General features: G+C 55.2%; 5 protein-coding genes across 5 annotated transcripts; 3 read left to right on the top strand and 2 right to left on the bottom strand.

Annotated features, from left to right (window-relative positions):
• Nucleotides 1–13: 13 nt before the first annotated feature.
• INS49_001275 (uncharacterized protein) lies at nt 14–4,180 on the top strand (the record flags this gene model as incomplete). The annotated part of the gene is made up of 4 exons (XM_043162107.1): nt 14–349; nt 415–1,365; nt 1,951–3,856; nt 3,930–4,180. The coding sequence occupies 4 exons, from the start codon at nt 14–16 to the stop codon at nt 4,178–4,180; spliced, it is 3,444 nt and encodes a 1,147-aa protein (XP_043030613.1).
• Nucleotides 4,181–5,234: 1,054 nt separating this feature from the next.
• Nucleotides 5,235–8,937, top strand: INS49_001274 (uncharacterized protein; the record flags this gene model as incomplete). The annotated part of the gene is made up of 8 exons (XM_043162106.1): nt 5,235–5,283; nt 5,394–5,406; nt 5,473–5,518; nt 5,650–5,871; nt 6,071–6,210; nt 6,965–7,549; nt 7,624–8,093; nt 8,159–8,937. The coding sequence occupies 8 exons, from the start codon at nt 5,235–5,237 to the stop codon at nt 8,935–8,937; spliced, it is 2,304 nt and encodes a 767-aa protein (XP_043030612.1).
• Nucleotides 8,938–10,169: 1,232 nt separating this feature from the next.
• Nucleotides 10,170–12,183, top strand: INS49_001273 (uncharacterized protein; the record flags this gene model as incomplete). Its single annotated transcript, XM_043162105.1, has 5 exons — nt 10,170–10,794; nt 10,850–11,017; nt 11,446–11,685; nt 11,836–11,961; nt 12,176–12,183. The coding sequence occupies 5 exons, from the start codon at nt 10,170–10,172 to the stop codon at nt 12,181–12,183; spliced, it is 1,167 nt and encodes a 388-aa protein (XP_043030611.1).
• A 966-nt stretch (nt 12,184–13,149) lies between these two features.
• INS49_001272 (uncharacterized protein) lies at nt 13,150–15,351 on the bottom strand (the record flags this gene model as incomplete). Its single annotated transcript, XM_043162104.1, has 3 exons — nt 13,150–14,017; nt 14,132–14,315; nt 15,102–15,351. 3 exons carry the CDS (start codon nt 15,349–15,351, stop codon nt 13,150–13,152), a joined length of 1,302 nt encoding a protein of 433 aa, XP_043030610.1.
• Nucleotides 15,352–20,047: 4,696 nt separating this feature from the next.
• Nucleotides 20,048–20,512, bottom strand: INS49_001271 (uncharacterized protein; the record flags this gene model as incomplete). Its single annotated transcript, XM_043162103.1, has 1 exon — nt 20,048–20,512. The coding sequence occupies one exon, from the start codon at nt 20,510–20,512 to the stop codon at nt 20,048–20,050; it is 465 nt and encodes a 154-aa protein (XP_043030609.1).
• Nucleotides 20,513–27,995: the final 7,483 nt, after the last annotated feature.

Here is a 27,995-nt window from a genome sequence, read left to right as displayed (position 1 = left end):
AGAGTAAGGAAACATGTTGGCCGAGGAATTCTTCTCGTCCATCTGTGGGCCCCCGCTGTCCAGCAACACGGCCATCGCCAAGGACGTTGGGATTTATACGCACTCTCTATGGCCAACTTTTGCTGCAAAATCGGCATTTAAGAAGAGTGCGACTCCACCAAACTGTCTTGCCGCCAGCGAGACGCACGTGTTTGCCGCCCAGCATGAGAAGGCTTATGTCCATGTCTACTCACGCCTCCGTGGCAACCAGGAGGCTTTCGTGGCTTTCCCCGAGAGGATAAGGTGCTTGACGTTGGCCGGCGATGTACTCATCCTGGGGACCGTCGAGGGCAGGATCATGCTGTGGGAGGTAGGTTCTCCAGGGTTTTACGTGCACCCAACAGCTACCGTCCAGTTCACTGACGAATTCCGCAGACCTGCACTGGCAGATTGGTGTCACTGCCTCCCTGTCACGTCCAGGCCGTGTCTTGCGTCGTAGCAACGCCGTATCATCTCCTGACCGCGTCCGACGACTCCAACATCCATGTTTGGAGCCTCGCCCAGCTTCTGGAACTCGACAGCAACGAGGAGCGTGAGCCTGTCGTCAGTTTCTCCAACCACAGGGGGGCCATCACGGCCATCGCGTCATCGTCTGGCGATGGCGAGGAGACAAGTCTTTGCGTGTCAGCAAGCAAGGACAAGACGTGCATCGTCTGGAACTATCGGACTGGTGCAGTCCTCCGCACTCTGCTGTTCCCTACCTCCCCTCTGTGTGTTGCACTTGACCCTTGCTCGAAAGGCGTTTTTGTGTCAACAGAGAACGGCTCCGTCTACTCTGTCGAGTTCTTCGGCCCAAAGCCGCTGCTGGGACCCAAGAGTGAGGAATCGTCTACCGTCGTGCAGGTCACGTCGCCCTTTTGTGTTGCACCCTCAGAATCCGGGCCTGCATCTTGTCTGGGCTTGACGTACGATGGCACGGTCCTTCTGTCTGGGCACCCCAAGGGTCAGATCCATGCGTGGAGCGTGACCGACAAACAGGCTAGCAGCGGCGCAAAGGAACTTACGAACCTGAATGCTGCCGTCACAAACATTGTCTTGGACCCGCCGCTGTCGCGCGGCAGCAGGCCCACCAAGGCGTGGAATATTGTCAAACCGTCTCAAGTCCAGCGTGCGTACACGCTTACTTCGCAGTTTGAGGCTGATCTCAGATCTGAGACGCAGTTCCACGCAATGCTCAAAACGCCAGGTTTCTCGGACGAGACTCTCGAAGATGCCATGTCTACCTTTTTGCAGCCAGCAGAGGAAAACACCAGCGACCAGTTGTCGCGTGACCTCGAGGAACAGTTGGAGATCTTCCGACAGCAAGATTCGTCGAGCAGAGATACAGTTTGTGGTTTACCTTTTGCCAAGGCCACGTAGGGCTCAAGATCCCCGGCGGATTGCCGGGGTGCGCCTCCGTTTCAGGTACGCGCTTGGAACCTCTCTAGCCCTCCCGCTCGAGGGGTCCCGAGCTCCCGAGCTCCGTGTCGAACCCCACCCGCTCCCAGCACTCGGTGCCTCGAAGCGGCTGCCCGTGGAAAAGCAACCGCCCGGGCCCTGGCCTCAACCTGGACATACAACTGGTCGATAACGGCTCGAGATAGTGCATAAACCGGCCCACGCGGCAGAAACAGGGCTGTCTGTGCCCCAGCTGATAGCTCTCGTTGCACGCGAACCTAGGCCTGCAGTCTGCAACATGATGTGCCGGAAATGTTTGATGTACTCGTCCCGGACGCCGTCATGGCTGTGGCTGATGGCCTCATCCCGTCGATCACTGATCACATGTAAGCTTCCTTGGGAAGCTTGACTAGTGGATCATCTGAAGCTTGGTTTCCGGGTGCGAGATGGCTCGACACGGCCCACTGATTTTTGCAATCAAGGGTGGCGGTCGTCGTCTACCCTGTAGTTACGGGATTCGACACCGGTTCATAGTCGGAGAAGGGTCTGCCATGGATCGTGGGCGCGGTTTCAGTCGTGCCCCAGCCAGAGAACCCCTGGCTGGGGCATCTCAGAGATCAGATGGAGCGACAGCAATATGAAGAAAGTTCCATGCGCCTGCCAGACCTGTCTTCTCTTCCCCTTCTGGACTTTGGACGACCTGGTGTTGCCAAGATGCGGTTCAGCGTTCTCACAAGCATACTGACTGCCCTGGTGGCAGCAGTCGACGCGACGCCGCTGCGGCCACGGACCCTTAATCATGTCGTCCACGAGGAGAGACTGGCGGCGCGGAGCAGCTGGTCAAAGTCCCATCGCCTGCACGCCGCTGCGACCCTCCCAGTCCGGATAGGTCTGACGCAGCAGAACCTTCACCGGGCTGAGGAGCTCATATACGATGTCTCACATCCGGAGTCCCCCAACTACGGAAAGCACTGGTCGCCTGCGAAGGTCGTAGACATGTTCAAGCCCAAGCAGGGCGCTGTTGACTCGGTGATGGACTGGCTGCAGATGGAGGGGATACACCCGAGTCGGATAAAAATGTCGGCATCCAAAAGCTGGATCACGTTCAACGCGACGGTGCGGGAGATGGAACAGATATTGAAGACGACATACCACGTCTACAAGCACTCGACTGCGGCAAACACTCGCCACGTAGCTTGCGACAAGTACCACATTCCCGAGCACCTGGTGGAGCATGTCGATTTCATCACGCCTACTGTGCACTTCGACCAGCGTGTGGGACAGGGTCGGAAGAACAGGCACCAGGAACTCCCGGAGGACGCCATTTCGGAGCTCAAGAAAAGGTCTGCAGAACTGCAGAAACGGCAGCGTCCCGAGAAAGGCATCGTCGGCAAGCCCGATGACGGCAGCAACCCGAAGCAGGGCGCCTTCGTGGACAACGCACTCATGGACCTGTCGCAATGCGATTCCATGATTACGCCCGCGTGCCTGCGAGCCCTCTACGCGACGCCGCCGGGCAGCCTCTCAGCCAGTAACAACACCCTTGGTATTGTGGAGTACACTCCTCAGGCTTTTCTTCAGTCGGATTTGGATATGTACTTCAAGGAGTTCGAGCCTAACCTGGACGGCAAGTCGCCAATCGTGACGCTGCTCGACAATGGCGTCGTCCAGAACCAAAACAAGAGCTTCCAATTCAACGGCGAGTCGGCGCTGGATCTGGAGTTCGCAATGGCCCTGATCTACCCTCAACAGGCCACTTTGTACCAGGTCGGCGATCTGGTCCAGAGCGCGAGCTTCAACAACTTCCTGGACGGCATCGATGGCAGCTACTGTCAGTTCGAGGGTGGGGACTCCAAAGATCCCAATATCGATGGCCAGTACCCCGCTTCAGTCAACTGCGGCACCACCAAACCCACCAACGTGATATCCACTAGCTACGGCTTTAACGAGGCCGATCTGGGCATCAAGTACGAGAAACGCCAGTGCGATGAGTACATGAAGCTGGCGCTACAGGGCGTAACAGTTGTCTACTCCTCGGGCGACTCCGGGGTGGCGGGCAACGGAGACCAATGCATCGATCCGGTCACAGGAGCATATAATAACGGATCAACTGGCATGTTCAACCCGTCGTTCCCGGGGGGCTGCCCGTGGGTCACGTCTGTGGGGGCCACTCAGATCTTGAATGGCTCGACGGTCAGGACCCCCGAGAGCGCCTGTGAGAGGGTGATCTTCTCTGGCGGAGGGTTTTCGAACGTCTTCGCGATGCCGTCATACCAGGAGAAGGCGGTGGGTACCTACTTCGCCGACCACGCCCCACCGTACGGCGCGGACCGCTTCAACAACTCGAAGGTGGTGAGGGGCTTCCCAGACGTTAGTGCGAACGGTGCCAACTATGTCACGGCTGTGAACGGCCGGTTCTCGCTGTCTTTTGGAACATCCGGTAAGTCCTCGTCTCCTGCCCTCCCTGCGACATCTGATGGGATCTTTCTAAATTAACGCAACACTCCTCGCAGCATCCGCCCCCGTCTTTGCGTCCATCATCAATATGGTCAATGAGAAGCGCATCCAGGCCGGCAAGGGCCCTGTCGGGTTCGTAAACCCTGCGCTGTACGCCAACCCGCAGGTGATGAACGACGTGACCAACGGCAAGAACCCCGGGTGCGGAACTGATGGCTTCTCGGCCGTGCAGGGGTGGGACCCGCTGACGGGGCTGGGGACACCGAACTATCCTCAGTTGGAGGCTTTGTTCATGACCCTGCCTTGAGAGCCTTGACACTCCTGTGTACGATCACGCGGCAGTGGCTTTAATGTTAGACAGACACGGGCGCATGGGCGCATGGGCGCATCAAGTGGGATGGAGGCGCATTTAATGTATAGATGCTCGGGCAACGGGGCATTAGAAAGGGGCGAAGGGTACAAGGGATATTATGCATAGGTATTTTCTGGCTAATTCATCCATGTTTCGTATGTTTTCTGTGGGGCGTCGCGATCCCGAAGGCTCTTGGTCATGTTCCATCCTGCCCCAAATCCTCCATTCCCACGCGGTCGGCGGACCTGCCATTCGCCTTCGTGTGGCCTGTGGTCATACGTCGCTTCCCATCCGTGCACTTGGACTGGGGAATCTCGGCATTTGGGATCTTGTTTTAGACGGCTTTGGGATTGAAACAGGCCTGCTGTGGATGATCTCTAACTGGGGATGTGTGACAGCAACTGCGGCCAGGTCGAGACGGGCATGGGGAGGGAACATTTCGTTTGGCGCTACTTCGCTGACTACCACCATTCTTCCAAAGCTGAGGGTAATGAACGATATGATTCTTCTACCTCATACGTATTGGATCTGCCGTATTCGGCCATTTGGGGGCCACAGGGGCAACGTTGGTGGTCTCATCCCCAGTTGCCCTTCCCAAGTCCGCCATGTAAGCTGACGCCTGGCTACCACCCTCCTCAACCAGCACGCTAGTGGAATGCCCTGACTGGACACGATACAATCGAGCTTAATCCATCGTCCAAACGGCCATATTCCTCCGACTCTGACGCTCCGCGAGCATTGTTACACAATCTGGTTGAGGCCACTCCTGCTCGGGGCCATGATCGAGGCGACCTCCTGTGGTCGACTACACCATGTACAAGCTGCTTTTAAAACGAGTAATTCTACCCCGTTCATCATGGAAGTCATGAGATTTTCCTATTTCTTACAATCACTAGCGCCCTTACATCTTAACCTGACATTCATGACAGAGGTGCTCTTAAGAACTCGGCTAGCCAATTAATCCAGATACTTTGTGATCCGATTTGACAAGAGAGAACAATTCGGAAGAATGGCTACTTCTGGTAAAGAGATATGGAACCCGGGAAAGGTCCTTCAGGGTCAGTTCCCAGCATCTCATTCTAGTCACTTCCCGCCTGGGCGTTACATCCTCATTTTGACATAGCACCATTCTTCCTCTTTGTCGCATGCTCATACTAACTCCCTACAGATGATGCCGCCGTGTGAGCATCTATTCTCACCCCAGCGTTCAATATGTACAGGCTGACATGGTTACCTGCCCTTTAAAGATTTGTCCATGAACACAACCCCGCGGAAGAAGTTGTCGCTGGGAAGGTCAGAACGACCAGACAGGGAAAAATTACCGGAGTAACTGTGTACTGGCCTCTGCCAGCTTTGGTTCGTTGCTCGTATCCTCCTCGTCCCGCTCCCGGGAGCTATTCACTGACACGATGTGCCGACTCTAGCCCGGCAAGTCCAAGGGTGACAAGGGGCCAAAGGTCGACCAGAACGAGATCGACAACATCGGAAAGGTGTTCGACACGATCCGAAGACAGCCAGCAGACCGAAAGGCAGCAGCTGTGAGTTTCACGTTCAGGGGCGAGGAGTATCAGGCGAAGAAAGAGGAGTGCATCTCCCGCGGTGCCCACGTGCGTGGTGCAGTCTGCTTCAGCGGTTCGAAGCACAGCGTAAGTCGACATCTCATACTTGGTGGCCTCCCAGTTTCTTGTTTGATGAGCTCATGCGAAGAGCCTTCCGTATCACCAGAGCATCGGCAAAAACCTCACACCAACCTGTTTATCATAAATCAGACCAACACGATCCTCTCTACTTACTTTTTCGGTCTCGTAAATTATACCAAAAATATCAGCTGACATTTCTGCGTAGTTTACATCTAGGGGGATTTATGCGATGATGACCCAGGATGGCTATGTTGTCATTGTGAAGACCAAGTCATTCAAAACGACGCAGGCGGCCGTAGAGGGTGGGAAAGGCCTGGCGCACAACGTACAGAGTGCCGCAATTAGGTATGCGGCTCGGAAGTGAGGAGGTCATGAGCCAGAGTCTTCAATTCTGTTTCTGTGTGGAACATTGGGGCTTCGAGCCGTTGCATGTGAACAAGGAGCATCGCAGGCTGGTATTGAGGTCCTAGGCATATTTTAGTCGAGTGTGGTAGCACAGTCGATGGCTTCGAGGTCAGGAGGGGCAACGAATGCAATATAATCATGCTGGATTAAAGCGATTACGTGGGTGATGATGGACAGTTTGACTTATCGGGAACCCTCCGCAGGGTGTCGGTGCTTACGCCCGACCGGACCTAGACTCCTCCCAGCTCCGCCCAAGCTTCCCTTTGTCCCACCCACTTTGCCAAACGCCGACACTCAAGGCAATCGGTACGCGCGATAGCAGCGCCAAATATCAGATCACACAATCAATCGCACACAATGGACGGAAGTGAGCAGCCATCCAGCCCATCCTCCGCGACGAAGCCCCGGATACCTTATGCCTGCGAGGCCTGCCGTGCTGCCAAGGTGAAATGTACCCCAAGCAGCGCACCAGACATCTGCAGACGGTAAAGAACCTGTGACTCTCTCAGCCTGGGCCATCGTAAAGCGTACTGACCACCTCATGTATCCACCAGGTGTTCCGTCTCAAAGCGCGAATGCGTCTTCAAGACAGGCCCACGGAAGAGGAGGAGACGCGACAAGCTGTCAGCTAAGCGCCCATTTCGTACTCCGTGAGGAAGTGATCAAGTAACTGACCCAACCGTTCATCGAGCAGCCGCCCGGCCGCCACTAGGAAGACACCACCCCCTTCAGCCCCATCCAAGACATTTACCATAGACGTCCCACTGTCGGCCGGGGATGACACCGACATGGAACCCTCGGAGACCTTCGACGCTCTTCGGGATGCTCACGGAGCTTACCTCGATGGTCTCGTACCGGATGACGACCTAGATGGGGACGCAGATGCTCACCCCTCTGTCCAGGCCTCCTGCTCGACCAGTGGCGCAGGTACTTTCTCGTCCTCGACGCCATCGGTCAGTTCTCGTTCCGTCCACGGGCTCAGCAGCATCCAGCCTCAGTTCAACCTCGACTCCGCCACGTCCCTCCTGAACTCGTTCAGGAACGGCATGCTACCTTACTTCCCTGTGCTCGCCCTTCCGTCCGATGCGACTGTTCCATCATTGGCCAAGGATAAGCCCTTCGTGTTGCTTGCTATACTGGCGGCAGCCAGTGGGGGCAGAAGTATGCAGGGTCACAGCCTCTATGACGAGGAGTTTCGCAAAGTCCTAGGTTTCAAATTCGTCAGTGGTGGCGAGCGGAGCCTCGAATTATTGGTCGGGCTGCAGATTTACTGTGCGTGGTGAGTACACGAAGCTGAGTCTGCTTTTCTGAGGCGGGAGGAAGTCATGAGCACCACTCGCTGATACAACCAAGGTATCCATTCCACCTGAGGCCGAAACAGAAGCAAGCTTCACAGTATATTCGCATGGCAGCCGATATCGTCCATGATCTCGAACTCGATCAACAGCCTGATAACTTCGACCAAGGTAATTTTGAGACAGACGAGAAGTTCCTGGCTGGGATCCGAGCTTATGTAGCTTGCTACTATCTTTGCACCAGTATTGCGTCCATCTGGTCCAAGAAAAACTCCCTGCCTTTTGAGCAGTGGACAGCCACCTGCTGTGATATCCTCGAGAGATCGGAGGCCGGTCCAGCTGCAAGAGCGGACCAGAGCCTCGCCTGGCTGGCTCGATTCGGTAATATTTCTGAGGAGACTTCATCATTGACTAAGCGCAAGGGACAGCGACAGCACGAACCCCAGCATGTGCTACTGATGGTCAAGGGGATGGAGGCGCAGATGCGAGAGTGGCAGGGCCGCATAGCTGCTGATGTATCCTCAAAGCGTGAGTCAAATCCGAGTACAGAGCCAACTTTGCAGACAGAGGTACACGACTGACGTCTCATCTAGCTGTGGTCCACACTGCCTCCCTCTTTACAGATATCTTGCTCCAGGGCTACGCACTTCTCAAGTTCCCATACTACAACTCGCGAAAACAGAATCAACAATCGCAAGACCCACTCGTCGACCCAGATCGATTATGGTCTTGCGCTAAGTCTTTACGCACCTGGTACGACTATATTTTCTCCCTCCCGGACGCCGAATTCGCCAATTTCACCGCGACAGACTGGGGCCACTTCGTTGGGGGGATCATCCTCGGGCTTCGATTATCATTTCCTCTCCCCAAGGACTGTCCTTCCTGGGACCATGTCGCAGCTCGTGAGGCAGTCGATCTGGGCTCATTCCTAGAGAGATTCACGCATGACGGCAGTGGTACCGCAGACCTGACGCCGGCCTCGAGCAAGTCGAGTTCCAGCACAGACGTGTTGTCGGCAAGCAAGGTCGTTCTGGGCGTCGTCAAGACCAAGTATGACAAGCGTCTTGCCGCCTTGGAGAAGACTGCTCTTGCGCAGCCGCCTCACCCTATGCCCGCCGACGCTGATGCGGGGCTGAGCAAGTGCCCAATGTTTGACGGGAGCCTTGATCCGTTCATAGAAACATGGGACGACACTTTCCTGGACCCTTCGAGCCTTTTGAATGCCTCGCTCATGGACCCTGCGATGGCTGCCGTGCCTGGGGCTGGCAGGTCCTCCGACGCACAGCCAGTGGTATATCATGATCTCTGGGCTACGATGACTATGGGTTGGAGCCAGGATAGCTTCGCCAATACGGACTTCGGTGGCCTCTAGAAAGAGAACATCTTCTTCTGGGCTCAGCCTAGGGTGACACAAGAGTCTTCTTGGCTCCGTCGACCCCAAGTTATGCACAATGAGATTAATGGCGCCGCATCGGAGGTTCCGCTCAATCACAGTGCCGCAGCTGTCCAAAAGTGAGTCACAGGGTTTTGAGTTTTCATCGCTTCACGATATGAAATCCTTTGGGCCTGGTCTCGTGACGAGCTCTAAAGCACATCGAACATCTTCCGCCCGGGAAGGGCGTGATAGAAGGGCGACACCCACATGCATGATTACTACGCCCCGAAAATCCAGCCGACTGGTTGAAGAGCATGGCCTTGTCGATAGTGCATTGTCTCCCGAAGACCATTGCTTGTTGTGTGGTGGGCAGTAGACTCGCGGGAGTGCTTGTCAAGATCCCGATGCTTGGACAAATTGGATGGCGACAAAAAACTCCGCAGCGGCTAGGCTAGTTGACGTTAAGCTGGGACGAAAATTGGATGAGGGAAGGGGATAATGACGTTCCTACGGCTAACAACATGGCCCGGAATATCGAGACCATCGGATGAGCCTGTATTCCCGCAGCACTCTACCCGCAACCCTGATACGAATAAGAGATGGATGTCACTGCCAAAAGCAAGCACGATGCTACGGTGTTGTTGCTCTCAACATGTGCTGGATACGGTTGAGCCATGCGAGATTCTCCCCCGCCTACGCTTCGGCACTATTATTACAAGGTCGACATAGCACTCGGCAGAGGGTCCTGTCATATTGCAGATCTTGCTTGGCAACGCTTGTTCTTAATGGTATACACCTAGGATTGCCCCGAACAAGGGTGCCTGATTGGAGATGCAGCTGGGCTAACTTGGATGAAGATGAAGCGAAGGTCCTGTAAAAGACAATCTAAACCTGAAAGTAAGGCTCGGGGAGGTGCTCTGTCTTCGGTAAGAGTCCATGGAATATCATCATGTGACGACACTTGCAGTGGCTGGCAGCCGTGTTCGTTCTGTCGACAGCTTCATTGGTCTGCCTGTTAACAGCATATTCATCACAGAAGATACGAACATACGAAAATGGCACGCCAAAGCTTGTATATTGCTGGAGCTGCTCTGCTACGTGGGCGCAGAAATCCCGGGCCATCGCATCGCGGACATCACGTCTACTTGGTCCAACGAACTCGGGCTCTCCTCGCATTCTCGTGAAAGCTCACATCCTCTAGTCGACATTGGTCCTCACCGTCCTGCACAATGCTGGGACTTGAGCTTATCTTTTTGTTTCGTCTCTTCCTAGCCACGCCAGTCTGCTCGTTGCAGAAGCGAGACGTCAGGGCAACCCTTGCAGATGGGACGACTGTGGTTGGGTACGACGCAGAAGGCCTTTCCACCTTCCAGGGAATCCCTTATGCTCAACCTCCAGTTGGAAACCTCCGCCTCAGACCATCACAGCCTCTTACAACACCCCTTGGGACGGTAGATGCCACTCAAGATGCAAAGGCGTGCCCACAGCTGGTGGTGAACCTCAACTCGTCAAGTGTCTTGGAGAGCGTAGCAGGGCGCCTAGTCAACACGCCGTTCGGCCAGAACACACTCCTCGGCGCCTCCGAGGACTGCCTGACCCTCAATGTTATCAAGCCTCCCAATGCAGCCCCAGGCGACAACCTGCCGGTGATATACTGGATCTTCGGGGGCGGTTCCGAGCTCGGTTGGAGCTCCCTGTTCAACGGCTCCAGCTTCGTCACCGACTCGATCGCGATGGGCAAGCCGGTCGTCTGGGTCGCCGTCAACTACTGCGTGGGAGGGTTTGGCTTGATGCCGGGCAAAGAGCTCCTGGCCGAGGGCTCCACGAATCTTGCCCTGCGGGATCAGCGTTTAGGTACGCTGCTTGGGCTCCGACGCCCCTGACTTGTGCACAGCTGACGATATCTCAGGCCTACAGTGGGTCGCCGACAACATCGCACAGTTTGGTGGCGACCCGGACAAGGTAGTCATCTTTGGCGAGAGTGCCGGGTCTATCTCCGTCCGCCTCCAGATGACACTCAACGGCGGGGACAACACCTACAAGGGAAAGCCACTCTTCCGCGGCGCCATCATGGACAGTGGAAGTGTGATTTCGTACGCCCGTGTTGACGCCCCCCGCAAGCTCAACAGGTCTACGACTCGGTCGTTCGCAGCGCGGGCTGCAAAGGGTCCGGAGACACACTGGCGTGTCTTCGCTCTCTGAGTTACCAGGACTACCTGAACGCCGCCACCAGTGTTCCCGCCCTCTTTGATTACAATGGGGGTCAATTGTCTTAGTGCGTATTTTCAAGATCAATTTTTCAATGCTTTCCTGCGGTGATCCCTCGAACGAGAAACACTGCTAACTAGCAGCCAAAAGTGCTCCTAGACCAGACGGCGATATCCTCCAGGACACGGTTGACGTACTATCTGCTTCCGGGAGATATGCCCGAGTCCCGTTCATAATTGGAGACCAAGAAGACGAAGGCACGCTGTTCTCTCTCGCAAACTAATCTGTCAACAACAGATGACCTGGTCACATACCTCGAAGACTTTTACTTCCCGCAGACCGGTCGCTCTATTGTGGAAGGCTACGTGAACAGTTATCCGGACTCTTCTTCTGCGGGCTCGCCATACGGCACTGGCCCTTTCAACGATGTCTATCCGCAGTTCAAGCGGCCAGCTGCGCTTTTGGGCGACCAGCTGTTCACTCTCCAGCGCCGCCGAGTCCTGCAGCTCAATGCACAGCTTGGTGGTCCTCCATCTTGTAAGCAACTCATCAGTCCAGGGTTCACGGTAGACGCAGGTCGGCGGGCTCCAACTCATGTCTGCGCCTCTCTCTCCTTCAATGAGATTCGACTACATTTGATTTCTCAATGCTGGGTCTCCCGTCGCGGCTAACAAATTGGCGATATAGGGACGTACCTGGCCAGATATTTCTACGGGACACCGATACTTGGTACCTTCCACGCCACCGACATACTCCATGGGTTCGACTACATCGGGGACACGGATGAGTTTGATGACGTGCGACGCGCTCCAGGTGAAGATGGGTCCGGTAGTCGGAGACCATATAACTTCTTAATACCCCCATTTCGGTCCTGGAGGCAGCTTCAAGCAAGAAAAGAAAAGAAAAGAATTCATTACTGAGCCGGCTGCATGAGAGAAATCAAGGTCCATGTACATCTTCAGGAAATGAGGATCATTGATGGAAACGACCTCGTGTATTGTTATGAACATCTTGGCCGGTTAAACAGGGGCATGAAGCACACAGTAAATGATTCAATTGTTTCTTATGTTGTATGCATAGCAATAAATATCAATCACGCCACCCATGAACATGGATGCCATGTTGTGAGATCGCACGGTGACCAGATGGATTACTCCTATGCCGGAACACAAGCGGTGGATCTGAAAGCCCGCCTGCGCGTGCGCGCCCTAGTCCGCGTCTACCAAGTCTTTCCATCTTTGGCATGTTAACTCACGGGACGGGGATGGTATATCTAGAGAATGAGCAAGTTCCTGGTTTCGTGGATGAAATTCTTATTTTTTTTTCTTCTTTTGTTGTGCAGGCTCTGCTCTTCGAGAGCCCATGACATCGTTATGACGGGGTAAATTCTTTCACGAATTCTACTTGTGCCAACGCAAACCGCCCCGCCCTCGATAAACAAGTTGACCGCTGACTTTTCAAAGCCCTGGTTCCCGCTACCATGCCCTCCCTTCCACCCAACGAATGACGACGGCGCTCTCGTCAGGAGCCAGGAACTGGGGTGTTCCCACCGTGCCTGCTACCAAGCATCCATAGAAATAGAAATGCTCCCGACCCAATGCAATCTATCAAAAACAAGACCACTCGCGTTGCTTGGAGTGAGTGTTAAGAATGCTGTCTATCCTGGGTCCAAGCGCTGTGAGGGTATCAAATGTCAAATAGTCCTACTGGCTTGAAAATGAAAGGTGCCAGCCAGGGGCCATCCAACGATTCTCTGGTATGGCTGAGTGGCGAATTTTGCACATAACATCGGGAGTCGTACAAAAAAGAGTCTGCCGGCCGAGGAGTGGATCGCCGCACCGCATTGTACTCTCAAATGGTGTAACGCGAGGGCGACGAGTGTGCGTGACGTTCGCAGATGACCGTCCTATCCGGCGAACACCGGGCCGTCCGTCGATGCCGTCGGCGGACTGTGGATGGTTAATGAAAGACTTGTTAAAGGTTCAACAGCGGAGACGAGTCTCAAAATCCAAACCCTCCCGCCTCGACGGCTGGCGAGCACCGGCCCTCCCTGCGTCGCCTTTCGCCGTGTGCCTTCATCGCCCTGGCGACCGCGTGGCTCTCTCGCCCAGCGTCCGGGCTTGGCACTGGCCTCGGCCTGTCCCGAGGGCTGGCCCGACTCCGAGCCGAAAGGTAACCATCAGCGCCCTCTAACGCCAAGGGTGTCACCGGTCCGGGGCTGCCCAGCGGTTGCAGCCTTGGCGATATGGGCCCTCTTGGGGCGCTGCTCTTCCTATGCGAAGGAGCCCCATGGCGGCCCGTCGCGGCCGGATATGAGGACGAGCCTCCATCCTCTAAACGTTGTTTGGCAAGCTGGGCTTGCGTGATCATGTCGCGCTGGTATTGTAGTAATCGCATTTTGGCCTCCGAGTCGGGGCGCCCGCGTGGGTCAGTCCTATTGATCTGCGGCACAACAGTGTCGGACTTGACAGACGAAGGGCCGACGGCAGAGGACGGCCGTGTACTACTTCTTGACGAGTGGTGGGACTGCTTCTGTCGGTGCTCGTAGTTCGAGGGATAGTACTTGCCGACAGGCAAGGGCGTCTCGTGCAGGCCGCTTGGCACGTAGGAGGTGACAGGCGTGTGTCCTCGCGACGAAGGCATTTTGGCAGCCTGTAGCATGGGGAACTGCCCAGGTGGTGTGGAGATTGGGGTCGGCGCTGAGGGAGCGCGAGGTTCTGGGGCAGACGAAGGAGCACCCTGAGTACTTTCGATGCTCCGGGCGAGGCTCTCGATATCGCAGTCTCGTTGCGCCTCTTTTTCAGCGGTGTGGAATGGATGGGGTCTGTGGATGCGGTCTTCGGGATCTTCGTGGAATGGAAAGTAGCCGCTGCACGTAAGTGATCGTCAGTGTCAACCCCTCACTATCGTCCCGTGCCGCCTACCCACGCCTCTACGACTCGTGGAGCCGCAGGCGGGGGAAGGGACTGAGTGGAGAACATACCCTGATATGTCACCTCGAGCAGAGAGAGGCGGAATTGGTGTGTAGGTCGAGCTGGTCTTGGACTTTTTTGACGCCGACGAGGGTAGTTCGATCACGATAGGTCGGCTGTGTGGAGTGGTGGAACTTGTCGAGTCCGAGGAGAACCGCGAGGTTAAAGTACTGTGAGGAGGTTGCGAGGGGATGTCTACATAAAGAAGAAAGAGGGCGGTGTCAGCCAGTTGTTACTGTGTGCAGGTGCATGAAGTGCTTGGTGTGAATGCAGGAAATGCATGAAGGATTTTGGTCATCCGATGGCGCGAATGTGGGCATCGCTGGGCGGACTTTGTTTTGTGATGACGTCCTGCAGGCCACTTGCCGGATGGACCGCATGGGCCGCAATGCGGTGTTCGTTGTTGCTGACGCCCTTGCCGCGAAAGTCCACGATCCCCTGTCCTGCCACGGGAGCAGTGCGGGACCAGCCTCCCGAGACACCCCTCGGCGGGAATGGCGCTCTCCCAACTGTGACCCCGAATCGCCTGTGGAGCTCACGGGGGCACTACCCTGAATCGCCGTTGTATTGTGACGAAGACGTGGCCGGCATGTATCCAGGACCCTGACGGGATTGGTGTGGTGGTGATGATCTTCATGTGATGCCGCTGGCACGCAGGCGACCACATCTCGAGGTGTGAAACTCGCCAAAGCCTGCCGGTGCCAGACCCGCCGTGCCGCTACCAAGCACGCCATGAATATGGTTGGACAGAATCGCACTCCTCGACAGTTGTACGAAGAGGCCATTACAGTCGGACCAATGATCTTCGGTACGACCACTTGGGAGCCATCATGGTGACGGGCGCTTGTAATGGCAGTCGCGGCAATGCTGCCGTAAAGCGCGCCAAACCAACGTCCTCTGATCCAACGCCGGGCTTCATACAAGGCGTTGTTGGGTGATGATGTTTTGACGAGACTCAAAAGGAATGGGATTTATACTTACTGTGTGTTTGGGGATTGTGAAGACTAGAATACTCCTGATGCGAGAAGAAGGGCTCCTTTTCAGAGGCGGGAGTCTGGTGTGGTGAGAAGACGAACTGGTCGTGGCTTTTGGCGCTGGTGGCCGATGCGGCGGAAGACGCTGACGAGTTCGAGCCGGTTCGTCCGCGAGGTCTCTGTCCTTGGGCCGCGTGGGACGTGTAGGACAGTGGTTTCATGGCCGATGGGCGGCCGGCCTGGTTTATGTCCGACATTGTGGCAAAGAACGATCCTATCTGCCGGAAGCTCCAGAGACGCACGCCCGTCGGAATGATTGCCTTGGCCTCGTCCAAACGCGGCAGACGGGCTGCTCCAGTCTCCCGATAGGATTCTAGACGCTGCAGTTGAAATCGAGTTAGCCTATCTCGATCTCTTTGGACTTCGATCTTGCCCGATTGCAAGGCGAAGCGATCAATGCGCCGGAAGGGCGAGGCCGGGGGAGGGACACGGAATAGAGTTTGTTCAAGAGTCTGGGGATCCTGTAGTGCTGCAGAGCTGCACGTGCCCGACCTGCCACGATCCCACGGTAGCGGAGGGTGACAGTGTTCGTGCTGTGGAGCTCAATTTAAGCTTCAGCCGCTACCAACGTCGGCGATATTCCGAAAACCGCTGCACCAATCGACGATTGGTCTTGCCGGGGTCACAGATGACCGTCCCTGGACGAGCGAGCACGAACGTCGGCGTCGTTGAGATTGCAAACTTGCTGACCGAAAGATAGGTCTGACGATCTCCCTCACTTCGTGGGTTGCTTCGCCACCGCAGCATGGACATTTTCTAGACGAGAACGATAGGAGGTCGAGTGGTGAAAACGAGACAGACTGCTTACCGCGCAGGAAAGAGCCTAGCTTCACCAACCGGAACTCTGTAATCTGGGGCAGGAGTCACGCTTCGGCCGAGACTTCGGGGCTCATCCAGCTTGCACGTCGACAAGGTCTTCTCGGAGCCACCTGAACAGCTTGGCTGCGTCGTTTCCCAGTGCGCAAGGTTGACAGTGACGGATATGCATTCCACACGAGACAGGCTGGGATTAAGCGGACCACGATTCGGGGGTGGGATCGCCGGCAAGGCCCAGCTGACAGAGGAGATATCCTGAGGAGCACAGGATACTGTGGGCGGCTGGGGCGTGGTGACGATAGTCGAGGTGTGGTGCAGAAGTCCTTGGTCTCCTGTTCTTCTGTGCTTCAGGACCTCAATCTTCAGTTCGCAGCTCGAATGGCGGGCGCAGGTGGTTCAGAAGGAGATCTTCGATTCGGCCCGCTGTGACCCAGGCCCATTTATTATCCGCAAAGGTTCCGCAGTTATGGGTCGTATCTCGGAAGATTCTGAATCTGCAGTGGGTATTTCCTTTCCCTGATGTGATCGTGTTCGATGGTGTTTGTCGTGGTCGTGGGTTTTGATTCGCATTGGAGCGTCGAGAGAAAAGTGCGGCCTTGGACTGAATCAGTACTTGTACCAACAGGCCGCTGTTTTGGTGGGTACTGCTACTGGTGGGAAGCTGGGCAGAGCGATGAAAAGAGAAGTCACCTTCCAATAAATACGGGGTGAGGGTACGTACCGACCGTCGCCCGTCCCCTCCTTCCCATCACATCGGTGGGTCGTCCCCGACACTAATAAGTACCTAGGCACCGCCCTGTAGTGTCTGAGTACTTGCGTACCTGGGTAGGTACTTCAGTGCTTCCAAGTCGGCCGGGAACTGAAGCTACGATCAGGCTTCAGAGTGGAAGAGTTGAGTCGGCTTCAGATACACAAGCACAGGAGACGAAGGATGAGGGGACAATGGGGTGTCCGTGTGCCTGACTAAGACGTAAGGAGAGCTTCAAAACACATCTGATCATGTTATGAGAGCAGTGGGGACTCCTTAGAGCTAATTTCGAACCTCAAGAGGAGAAGGCAACGTCTGGCGCCATCATCGCGGGAGACGTGGGCCCTCAAATGTTTAAGATCATGGCCTCTGCCTGAACCTTCACGCGCACCCGAGGCCATCATCATCAGCGGCAAAAATGGACAGATGCAACAGTTTACGATCAACCCCCTCCTCAACCGAACATGGGGGAGACGAGGAGGATCCAAACGCTACCGCGGACCGCAGATGCAATGCAGGCGCCCCCTTCCGGCCACCTACAGCTCCTCAACGCATGTCAAATCCGAGACACAGTCGCTGCGGATGGCCACCTACGCAGCTCCCCGGGAAAAAGCCAGAAGCAGTCCTGTGGTCGCCAGCGGACCATTTACGCTGCCTGAGGTCGTCATCAGGGCCAGTCGTCGGCTTTCCCCAGAGGATCTTTCCAATTGTGGAAGCGGTTATTGGAGGCTGAAAGAAACATCAATAGGACCCTGCCTTTCTGCTGAGCCTCTGTGAGCCACACCCTCTCTGTCTGTCTGCCCAGGCTTGCATGTCCTCTTCCCATGCCCCACGCGCTAAAGGGCAGCACATCTTTACCAGAACAGTATAATGAGCGCCGACAGCTCCCAGACAGAGATCAGCACGTCACATTTCCATCATCACTCCTGGTCCGCGCTAGCACCTGTCGGAAGTTGAAACAGTCAGGCTGTGACCAACACTCGACGACCGCCCTTACTCCCTGCCCAGACGGAAACCCTTCTAGAAAGTCGTCGACGAGTAGGTCGGCTGGCCGGGCGGGTCAACAAAGCCTCGACCTTTGCGGTCGACCGCCAGAGCAAATTCAAATATCCCCTTGACCCAGAAAGGTCCCAATGGGTTGGTATGACGGCGACCTTCCTGGCGCTTACAAGGATTTTCTTGGCACCGGAGCCGAACCAAGACACACAGGCGCCACTAACAAGGGTGGGAGTGCGATGGAGCACGTACCCGACGGGCTAGGAGGACCCTTGAGGGGCCAAGGGATGGCATGATTGTCGATGCTAGCGGGACGCCCAGCAGGCCGATCTCACCATCTCCTATCAGCTCCACGGGTCGCTGTGTTGGGAACGGTCGCCTTGTGGCTCGGGCGCCACCAACCAAAACCCACACCAAGCCACCGTACCCTACCACAAGGACATTCCCGCCTTTTGCCCGCCGAATAAGCCAAACTTGATATGGGACGAGCGGTCTATTGGGCACAGGACAGGGAGGGCGGAAAGACCCTGAAAAAATCCAAGACACGGCGCCGCAAGCAGACCCCGAGACCAATAAGTGACAAACCCGCTGGAACGGAGGCAGCGAGTAACACATGAGCGGAGCGAGAAGGCCAACCCCCCCCCCCCCAACAGGGACAACGAGCAAGGCCTGGGAGGGCAAAAAAGCAAGCCGCCCAGGACAAGGCCGACCGACCGACCGACCGGTTATGCAGACAATCCACCACGGGTGGAGAAGACGACGGCCGCGTGCCGCCAGCCAACCAGCCGCCCATCGGCGGATGTCGTTGCTGCCCCAGAAGAACAACAAAACAGTGAGCCTTTCGGGCCCCAATGTTTCCCCCGGCCGCGGCACGCGGTGGGTTTATTTTTGTGAAGCCAGGCTACCGTTTTGTTTCAGCGCAGATCGCTTGTAGGGGGGTCGCTTGCAGAAGCGTGGGATGGCCCAGCTACCGTGGGGTGAGGAGTTGCATTTCCAGCCTCTGGTTCCAGTCTCTGGAGGGTTCCCAATTTTCTCTCTTTTCCCTCACGTTGTTTTTGTCCACGCGGCAGGAATCCAATGTCTCGGATCGCCATTTCCGCCCCAACCAGATTGTGAAAGAGGCAACCGTGCTTCGGGGGTGTACAGACGTGTCCCAACCTCGTCTCGCGACTGGCCCGTCTCGCCAACGAGAAAAAGGCGCGTCAAGTGCCGAGAATTGGTTCCCGCAGAAGAGACAGAAAAAGGTGAGAAGTGACAACGGATATACCAGTAACCATGGGGTCGTCACAAGCGTGTGGGGGCTTGCCCCTTCTCCTCCCCAGGTGTTCGTAAAAGCTTTTGCGGCTGGGCGCCATGGGAAGAGGAGCATGGGGCCTCATTGAATGGGACAATCTGTGCGGTGACGTCATGCGACGCTGAGCGAGCAAGGACTGTCAACAGGTGCTCGCAAGGAGCAGTTCTGGCAGTACGGTGTTGGGCAGGAATACCTCGAGGACCCTGGAGAATGTTGATCAAGAGTTGCAGATTTGTCTGTTGACCGAGTGAGTAAAGATCTACTACCATCGTCCGGCAGATGGATGGGAGGCCGCGTAGACAGCCGCACACCCTGCTCACCACGCGTGGGTTGGGCCGGGATTGACGAGGCGCTGCGTCTCTGTCGAAGGATCTGTCGATCAATAGATAAGTCTGATGAAAAACAAAACGGGCGATGATCTTTTCACAAGCTTCGATCTGACCAGTTGTCGCACAAATTGTTGCCTGCTCAGACGGGATGCTGGGCTCTGCGAGTCAGAACTTTCTAAACCGCCAGCATGTTGCCACGAATCGAGAATTACACAATCTAGGGCCGATATGGTGTCTGGCACCTGGTTTGCTGAGGAATCAGATCATCTCGGTCAAGACGCCTGTCCAGCGAGGAACACAACGCCGCACAGTCACACGCAGCTCAGGACTTTCAGCGTTGAAAACGAACACAAGTATTAATCCGTTTGGTGGTATCTGGATATCTTTGCAGAGAGAAGAAATCAAACGCTGATCCCCCGAACCGAGGGCATGGTATCAATCAATCATCAGGCACCATCGCTATTAAACTATGGCCCACGAGGAACACATATTCCAAAAACCCATCATCCAAAAGCTGAACTGAGAAGAGGAGTTCGATGCTTCAGGCCCTCCGGGTTCCCTCCGTTTATCCTCATCCCCCTCTCCATCTCGGCGGATCGTTTGCGGTGGCGGATAGCGCTCTGGCGGCTCTCGCAGTGCCGGGGCGGCAGCGTGCCAAAAGGGTGCGCCTCGACGTTACTAATGCGCTCTCCCGTCTCGCTGGGAGGCCACTAGACCCTGGCGCGACCGGTGAAGCGGCTGTGTCTCTCGCGGTGGGTGAACCAGTAGGCGGCAGCGCCGACAAAGGTGAGGAACCACAGGATGGCATTGGCGAGGTCGACCCAGACGGCGTTCTTCATGCGCTGCACGCCGCTGTCGCCCTCGGCGTCCTCATTGATGTACATCTTTCCAAAGACTCCGAAGAGCGCGATCCACAGAATGAAGAGGACCAGGTTCCACGCCCACACGAGCCAGAAGCGCAGGATGAAAGGCACCAGGTACAGCACCGCTGTGAAGGCGGACAGGCCGCCGACCACCTCTGCGTAGACCCATTTGCTGTCGATGTATGTGCCTTGCTTGTTGGCGCGGCTCAGGTCGATTCCGTACAGCGCGCACACGGTGATAGCGAGGGCGAACTGGACGATGTGGATGGCGGAGAAGACGAGGTATGAGAGACCGGCAGAAATCAGACCCATCTTGGGCAGTTGTTTGCGTTGTGTTGCTTGGCTGTAATTATTGTTTCGCGTGACGTCGGAGCTATTGGTGTCGCCGTTTCGGTGTCACTTCCCGAGAAATCTGTTCGTATTGGCACGTGAAAAGATGGAAGCTGCAGCGATTTCGCGATGTCGTGATGCCGGACTGTCGTAGGTCGGGGTCGACTCGTACGTCAGAGCTCTGCCGTCCTGTTGTTTGTTGGGAGAGTGTCGCCTATTTGAAGTAGCGGTCCAAGACGGTGACTGGGTCAGAATTATGTATGCTTGTGTATGAGTGACTGGCAGAGAGTCACTTGAGTTGGCGAACGACAGAAAGATATGTAAATCAATGCGACAGAGAAAAAGAAAGGTCTTGGAATGAGAACATGTTGATCCAAGTCTGGCTCAAAGCAGCAAGTAGCTTAAGATGATGCCGTCGTACCTTGCTTGCAAGGCACGCGATGGACAGCGATGACGTGGGGGCTTGTGCTAGAATGGAAGGCCGCTGGGAGCCCCTTCCAATCAGAGACGCCGCTGGGTCAAGCCTCCCTGTCATCGTCTCCCAGTCCAGCGATAGCGCCCACTGTACGTGAACCCTGTCAGGCCTGTGTGAAGAAACCAGCCGGGCGCTAGGGAGTATTGGATGAACCGGTGCCTCCACCTGAACTGCTGGCCTCGACTGCCGTGCGGGCCAATTTGGCCTTCATCTCCACACTGCAACACTGTTTCGAGATCCAATCTCCCTCTCCAAGCGCCGTCTGTTTTCCCTTCAAGCATGGGACACGTTGGCGCGCGATAACTCACCATTGTTCCCACACGCTATTAATGGAAGACGGACCCTAACCCATGGCGCCATGCGCCGCCAGTCATGCGCATTCAGAACCAGGCCACGCTGCCGGGGCTTCAGTCAACGCCAGTTCAATCGACCGTGGACATTGTTTCCATTGTCTGGTGTCTGCCTGGCTTTTGTCTCTACGGCTACTTTCAGCTGCTGCCTTCACGACGAGGCCCCCGAGCTCCATCCAATGTAACGCATACCAGAGGGTTTTGCTGTCGCCTGTTGCAAGGACGCGGACAGAACGCAATCAAGAGCCTTTCGAGCAGACCTGACCTGACGGGTCTCGTGCAGCCTGGAAGCCGGCACAGGGCTGAGTCGGTCCACGAATCGCGAAATCGCTGGCGGCGTGTCCTGGCCAGCACCGGATTCTATCTCGCGAGGTTCGCCTTTCCGTCAGTGCATTCATTCCCAAGTGGTGATGCAGCTAGCATTCGGTCCAACTGCTCTAGTTTTGCAGGATTGAGCGCGTGGGAGAGCTGAAGAAGAGGCCCCTCTCCGCTCACTGTGTCGTTTTGCTTGCCACAAGGACGCAACCCGGAGGCGAGCCGCCTTCGAGTATGAACACGGTGGTGATGTTTTCAATTCGATATCTTCTAGCACGCGACAGATTTGATGGGACTCATCCTCTGAAACTTCCATCGAGAAATGATGCATGTGTTTGCGAGTCGAGTGGCTCACAGCCTGCATATGTGGTCTCCAGGATGGAAAATCCATGCGGCACAGAGCAGTCGCGTTTTCTTTCGGTGCCTTTTCTCAATGGTGATGATTGCGGCCAGTGGCTCAGACTGCTCTGCCCTCTTCTTCTTCTCTCCTTGCGCTGTCTTTTGCCACGCTGCTTGGCAGCACTTTTTCATCGTTCAGGGGAAGTGAGCTCACATGCTTGGATGCGTGACAAAAAGGCCCGGCACAACCAGCAAGTCCTTTTTGGGCCTGTTTCGCCCCAGGAATCGTTGCAGCAGTCCACATCTGGACAAGCTGGTCTTGTCAAGGTCCCAGACGGCACCGAGATCGACCAGGGTCGGCCAGCCCTACTGGGCTGAGGCTGAACCAGCTGAAGAGCTGAGCAGTGCTGCACTTATGACCGTGGGGGCCGTTGCTCACCCGGCGCACCAGTCCTCAAGTCAGACAGACTCTTATCATTATCAGACTCTTATAATTAGGCACAGAACCGCATTCAGATGGGGCGAGTTTCATCTTATGAGGGATGACACGTCGCGCAGCAGCGTTGTATGGTATATTTTTGTAATGCGCATCTCTTTCCTTCAGTCCGGGGAGTGCAAAGAGTCAGCAACCGGGCCCGAATCAGAGGATAGTCTTCCGAGAGCTCCTGCCCGGCTTGACGTGAAATGGATAGGCCAATAACACGGCACAGTACTCGGTGGTTAGCCGAGGACACTAGGCGGTTGGACTAGGCCGTTGTGAAGGCCATCTGCTGTCGACATTCTCTCGTGTCAATGGTGGCAGCACTTGGGGGTGGCACAACACACGATTCTCGACACCGCCGGATCTACACTGCCTAGGCGGAATTTCAAAAAATCACCTAGTCGGCACGGTAACCAGCAGGATTCAAGGGCGTTTCTCGCCACGAACCTCGGCAGCCCATATTCGAGACCTTGGTTGCTCACCCCTCACGGAGATACAGCCTTCATCGACGATAGCGCGGGTGGCTTCCATCAAGGACAGGACGAGGTTACATGTGGTGGGTGGGCAACGGCGCCCCATGAGAAGACGACAGCCAGCAGGCATCCTGTGCTCCCGCCGCAGCATCGACTAGTGTGCACTACAGTGGCGATAGAGAGGCAGTTGCCAGGCAGAGACGGTCGTAACCTGCACCGTGGTTTGACAGTCTCGACTTACAGACCGGTATCCCATGGTGGTGAGGGTAGGGCTCGGTCAAGTGGGCTCGTCAGCAGCTGGAATCCTACGCCTTCACGGCTCTGGGTGGCTCCGTCGGTCCCGACCTCACGTCCCAGGACACCAAGACACCCAGGTGTTTCGGTGTGAACGCTGAATAATCGCCATATTCTCTCTGCGTTTCCTCGATATCAAAGCTGTGGGGGCTGAGCTTAGTTAATCACATCCCATCCTTTTCAAACGGCGACCGCCCCCAGGCTTGACGGCACATCATGCCGATCAGACCAGGAGGCATCATTCTACGCCCTCGCGGGCTGTTTTCCTATGGTTCAGGCATCTATATTCTGTCTTCTCGACAACCCCGAGTGGGTCTCGCGGTGGCTTTGTCTGTTCCTTGTGGTGGACCTGATGGAAAGGGTGGCAGGGAACACACAGAAGGATCGACTATGCTGGTACCTGGCCCTTCTAGAAACATATCTCGGTACAACCCACTTGCCATGCATAGGATGGTGCCGACTCGGTATACCCTTGGGACTTTCTCGGGATGGCGGCGCTGACTCCCCCACCTGCAGACATGCTCACTCGATGTTGATGCCTTGGTACCTTTACCTGGTGTGCTACTTCTTTGACAGCGGCCTTGTGCCTTGGGAGAGACATCTCAAAGGGTGGGGGTGAGGGGCTTGGGGATTCGTTCCCTTGGAAAGAAACTACACCCTGTCACCGGCAAAGGCGAGCAAAGTGGCGATGTCGACCTTTGGTATCCCTTGGGACGTCTAGGCTGTCTCGTCGCTGAATACCCATATGATATTGAGCTCCTCGATCAGAGTATAAAGAGTTGGTTGTCCTTCCAGCCTGGTGGTCATGATGGACTCGATATCATCCACAACATCGACAACATTCCCCATTCAAATACCATCTTTCAAAGCTCCAACGCTTCGAAGCCTTTCAAGTACTCGATCAATATGCCTTCACACAGCCGCCGCCCTGCTAGGAGTACCGTGATGGTTTGGACCTGTGTGAGTTGAACTCATCAGCTGGGAGATGTGTGTTCACAACTGTAGTGCTAATCTCACGCATGATTGCAGTGCTACTGTGGAGCGGGAGCCATGCTATACAGTACAACTCCGGTGTGCACCACCTGCGACCATCAACGATGTACTTATTGCCATGTTTACAATACCACCGGCCCCGTCACCGGCCGGTAAACTCTCCAAGGTAGGCATGGCTTGCTGGATTTGGCGTTATCAATGAAGTCCACTAACTTCTGCTTTCTGGCTAGTGACCTTGGACATGTCTGGAGGCTCATAGGATGGGTGGAGGTGCAGTCAGTTTGATCATTCATGGGTTTCTTTGTTCTCGGGTGCATTTTTTAGATTTCCTATTGTCAGCAGGCCACCCTGCGAAATTTCCTTGGGTCATAGTCGTTCTTTACCAGCATGGATTTCATTTGCACAGCGTATACCTCTTCTACAGCGTCATCAAAACGGCGCCCGAGCAATTGGAAGCCAACCTTCCTAATCTCTTTGCTTTCTTGTGTCGGCATGACCTGCTTCTTTTGAATATCCAATTTCTGTTGAAGCTTACCAGAATCGGCTCTGGCCTTCATTCCCGAGCCCGTGGATTGTGGACAGAATCTGGGCAGGGTTCGGACCGAAGTTATCATTATTGCCACCGAGTCGCCCGGCCGCTACGTCAGCACTCAACTCCCGGTCCCTAGACGTTCGAAACTGCACTTTTGAGCATGAAGATCATCACACACGTGACGCTGTGATCTACCTAGGTAGGGCGGAATGTGCATGCGGCCTTGAGCCTCCTTTCTCTTGCTTGCGCCACATGCGCGTGACCACAATCCGTGCGACATCGGTGGTCGCTCTGTCCACCGCATTTCGGTCGGATCGCCTTGGAGTCCATTCAAGGCCAGAATATTGTCTTTTTAGTTTCTTTTCGAAGGCGTCAGAGCGAATCGCTTGAATGGCTGTTTTGTGTGAGATCGCAGGGCGTAGGGATTAGGGAAAAGGGACACTGCCCCTTTTCTTGTCCTTCAACCCTTCACGTGTCCTAGGGTGCTCCGGCCCCGGAAACCTATTCATCTCACTCGAGGGTTTACGGCTGTGCTTGGAGTTTGCTGGCCTCGAATGAGTGATTGGCTCGGCGATGTTTCCTGAATGGCTTGCAAGTGTTGGCCGAGCGACTTGTACGTCCTCTCCCTTGGATCCGCGGGTCACGACAGGGCGACCATGTCAGGGCGTTCATAGACTTTGTCGTCCTTGGACGGCGCCTGCCAGGCATTCAGGGTGGCAGTGATATTTTGAAGGGCGTGCGATTGAAGGAATCACTGCTGTGACGTGGTCGCGTGGGAAAATTATTAAAGCCATCAGTCCTCCTGCAGTGTTTCCACAATCTTTCAAGGACACTCGTCATCGTTGATATCAACGCCGCGCCCTGGTACACATATCTATCTCTCCATCGTCTACGAGAAAAGGCTCTTCAGGAGCAGAATAATCAACCAAGATGGGAAACGGACATCATCACCATGGCTCATCCTCAAAGCACGGGTCGTCCTCCAGTGGACGTCCATCGCGTTCCCGAGCCGAAGTAGTGACACTTTGGACATGTGTTCGTGCCCTTCCGTCGCTTGATTGGCAATACTCTCCTAACTTCTCTTCCCAAACAGTGTTACTGCAACAATGCAGGCAACTCACTGAACGATTACGCGTGTTACAACTGTCATGTCCAACGCTGCAGCAACTGTGTTGCCTACCAAACTACTGTTTACCCTGACCGTGTCAGAAGGTGATTGCAAGGTCAGTCGATGGTGATGGAGTAAACTGGATGAGCCTCTCCATGCTTACTTTATGCGTGACAGGATACTGGCGCGGCTATGGAGATCCTGGGCCGTTTTGATATCGGAGTCTCGTCTTTGCTGGCTTCCGTGTCTTAGATTCATGTTGCTCACGCATCAAAATTCGGTTTCTTGTTTGGTTTTGTCCATTCCTAGTTCTGGAGCTCCGTGTTTCCCCTTGTTCAAGGTTTCGGTTTTTGACTTTTCTCCTTGTCTTCTTTCTTTCATTTTTTTTTTTTTTTTCATGTTTTCGCTGAATTGTATCACTTTTGAAAGGGGAATGACGGGCACGACGGTCTCGTCACCTCATTGCCTGTAAATTTTCTTTTCTTTTATTAATTATTCATCTTAATCAAGTAACTGTGCTCTTCAAAGAAGCGGTGGCTCTGCCTATGTGCCGCTGAGTTAGTTGAAGCTCCGTTGAGGAAAGACGAACGACCTCACGGCCACCGAGTCATCTTTGGATCAACTTAGAATTTGATACGCTGTGTCTCCCAGCTGAAAGGAATGACGTACCTATGTAAAGCTGTGCTCCAGGCGCTCGCCAATGGTGAATCGAGATCGTTCTCTCCAACAAGCACGTACGGCCACCTTCCTGCCTCATCCTCACGAATCCGCCTCAATCGTTTGCGTGTAAAAAGTGTTGAGGATCAATCATCTAAGCCTCCACACTGACTGTAGTCGGCCTAAGCCACTCATTTGTATGTCACTCCAAAGGCTTCTCTGGGGGTAGACGCAATGACAGGTGGTCATTACAGCAGAGAAAGACACGGTAAGGCAACTGTAGGCCCAAGCGGCATCCCGTACTAGTATGGGTCACTTCGGAGGCTGTCATGTGATAATTACTACTCAACAGCGGCACTTTGAATGGCAATGCCTCAATATTGGTAGAAAAAGCCCTGCCGGGAAGGCAAGAGTGGCGATGAAAAGGGGCTTTGCGCCGTATTTACGGTCAGCTTTTCGGTGAGCAGCCACCAGTCCGATCTCAACAAGGTCAGCGGCGCGTAGTCAAACATTGCAAGGCTCCACCTGTTTCATGACTCTGACAGTAGGGTTGTAGGTCAAGGCCCTGGGCTGTCCCGAGGTGGTCTGACATTCTGACGCCTTGCGTGCGCTGTGGCTGAACGTGGGCCGCGGCCGACTTTATGTCACACTCTGTGCGCAGTGGTGTAGCTCCAGGTTTAAGGTTCCATGCATAAGCACACGGCTGGTTGCATGACCACCTCTGGGGTGGTGGACCTGCAGCCGGAGGCAGTAGGAGAGGAAAGAGAGCCAAGGATGGGTGGCTTCGGGAAGGAGTGAGGGGCGAGTAAGGGAAAGATGGTGGGGACGAAGGGGAAGCATCCTGTCGTAGCTGGTTGCCGCCTTGGACCCCTCCTGCCCCGATCTTGGGTACCGCCCAGAAGCCTTTGGTGCCGGAACACTTCTGGAGTCTGACCACTCTGCCTTGTGGCTTGGTTTTCCAGATGCAAACTGATCGGTTGGCTTGTGAGAAGGTTCTCACGCCCTCAGCTAGTTCCCTGGCCATCTTCGATTCTTACTCAAGTGGCGCCGGCATGGAACATTGGCTGGGGTGCCTGATTTCATATGCTGTGGGGGTGTACGACAGGCCGAGTTGGTTCCTATATTTGGGTTTGGTGGGCTGATTGATGATGCAGATCAACTTATGCGGTGCTCATGCTCCTGCTCCGACTGTGGTGTTTGGCGACGACTTCCTTGCACTACCTCCAAGCCAGCTGAACAACCCTTCTGAGCTTGCTACCTGACCCCGAAGTTCGAACAGACCTAGGCAGGACTTGTTTGTACTTCCCAGGTTGATTTACATGGCTGTGATACGTCGGTCAGCGTCTCACGCTGAACAGCTACTTGAGGTGACAAAACTCAGATTTTGCAGGATTATTAATGATGTGACACCAGGGTACGCGATCCGAATGAGAAGGGAAACATGAGAT

This window comes from Diaporthe citri, assembly GCF_014595645.1.
Source record: "Diaporthe citri strain NFHF-8-4 chromosome Unknown scaffold_1, whole genome shotgun sequence".
In the NCBI taxonomy this organism is placed as follows: domain Eukaryota; kingdom Fungi; phylum Ascomycota; class Sordariomycetes; order Diaporthales; family Diaporthaceae; genus Diaporthe; species Diaporthe citri.
The sequence above is the reverse complement of the archived record's forward strand: the minus strand, read 5'-3'. Positions and strand labels throughout refer to the sequence as shown.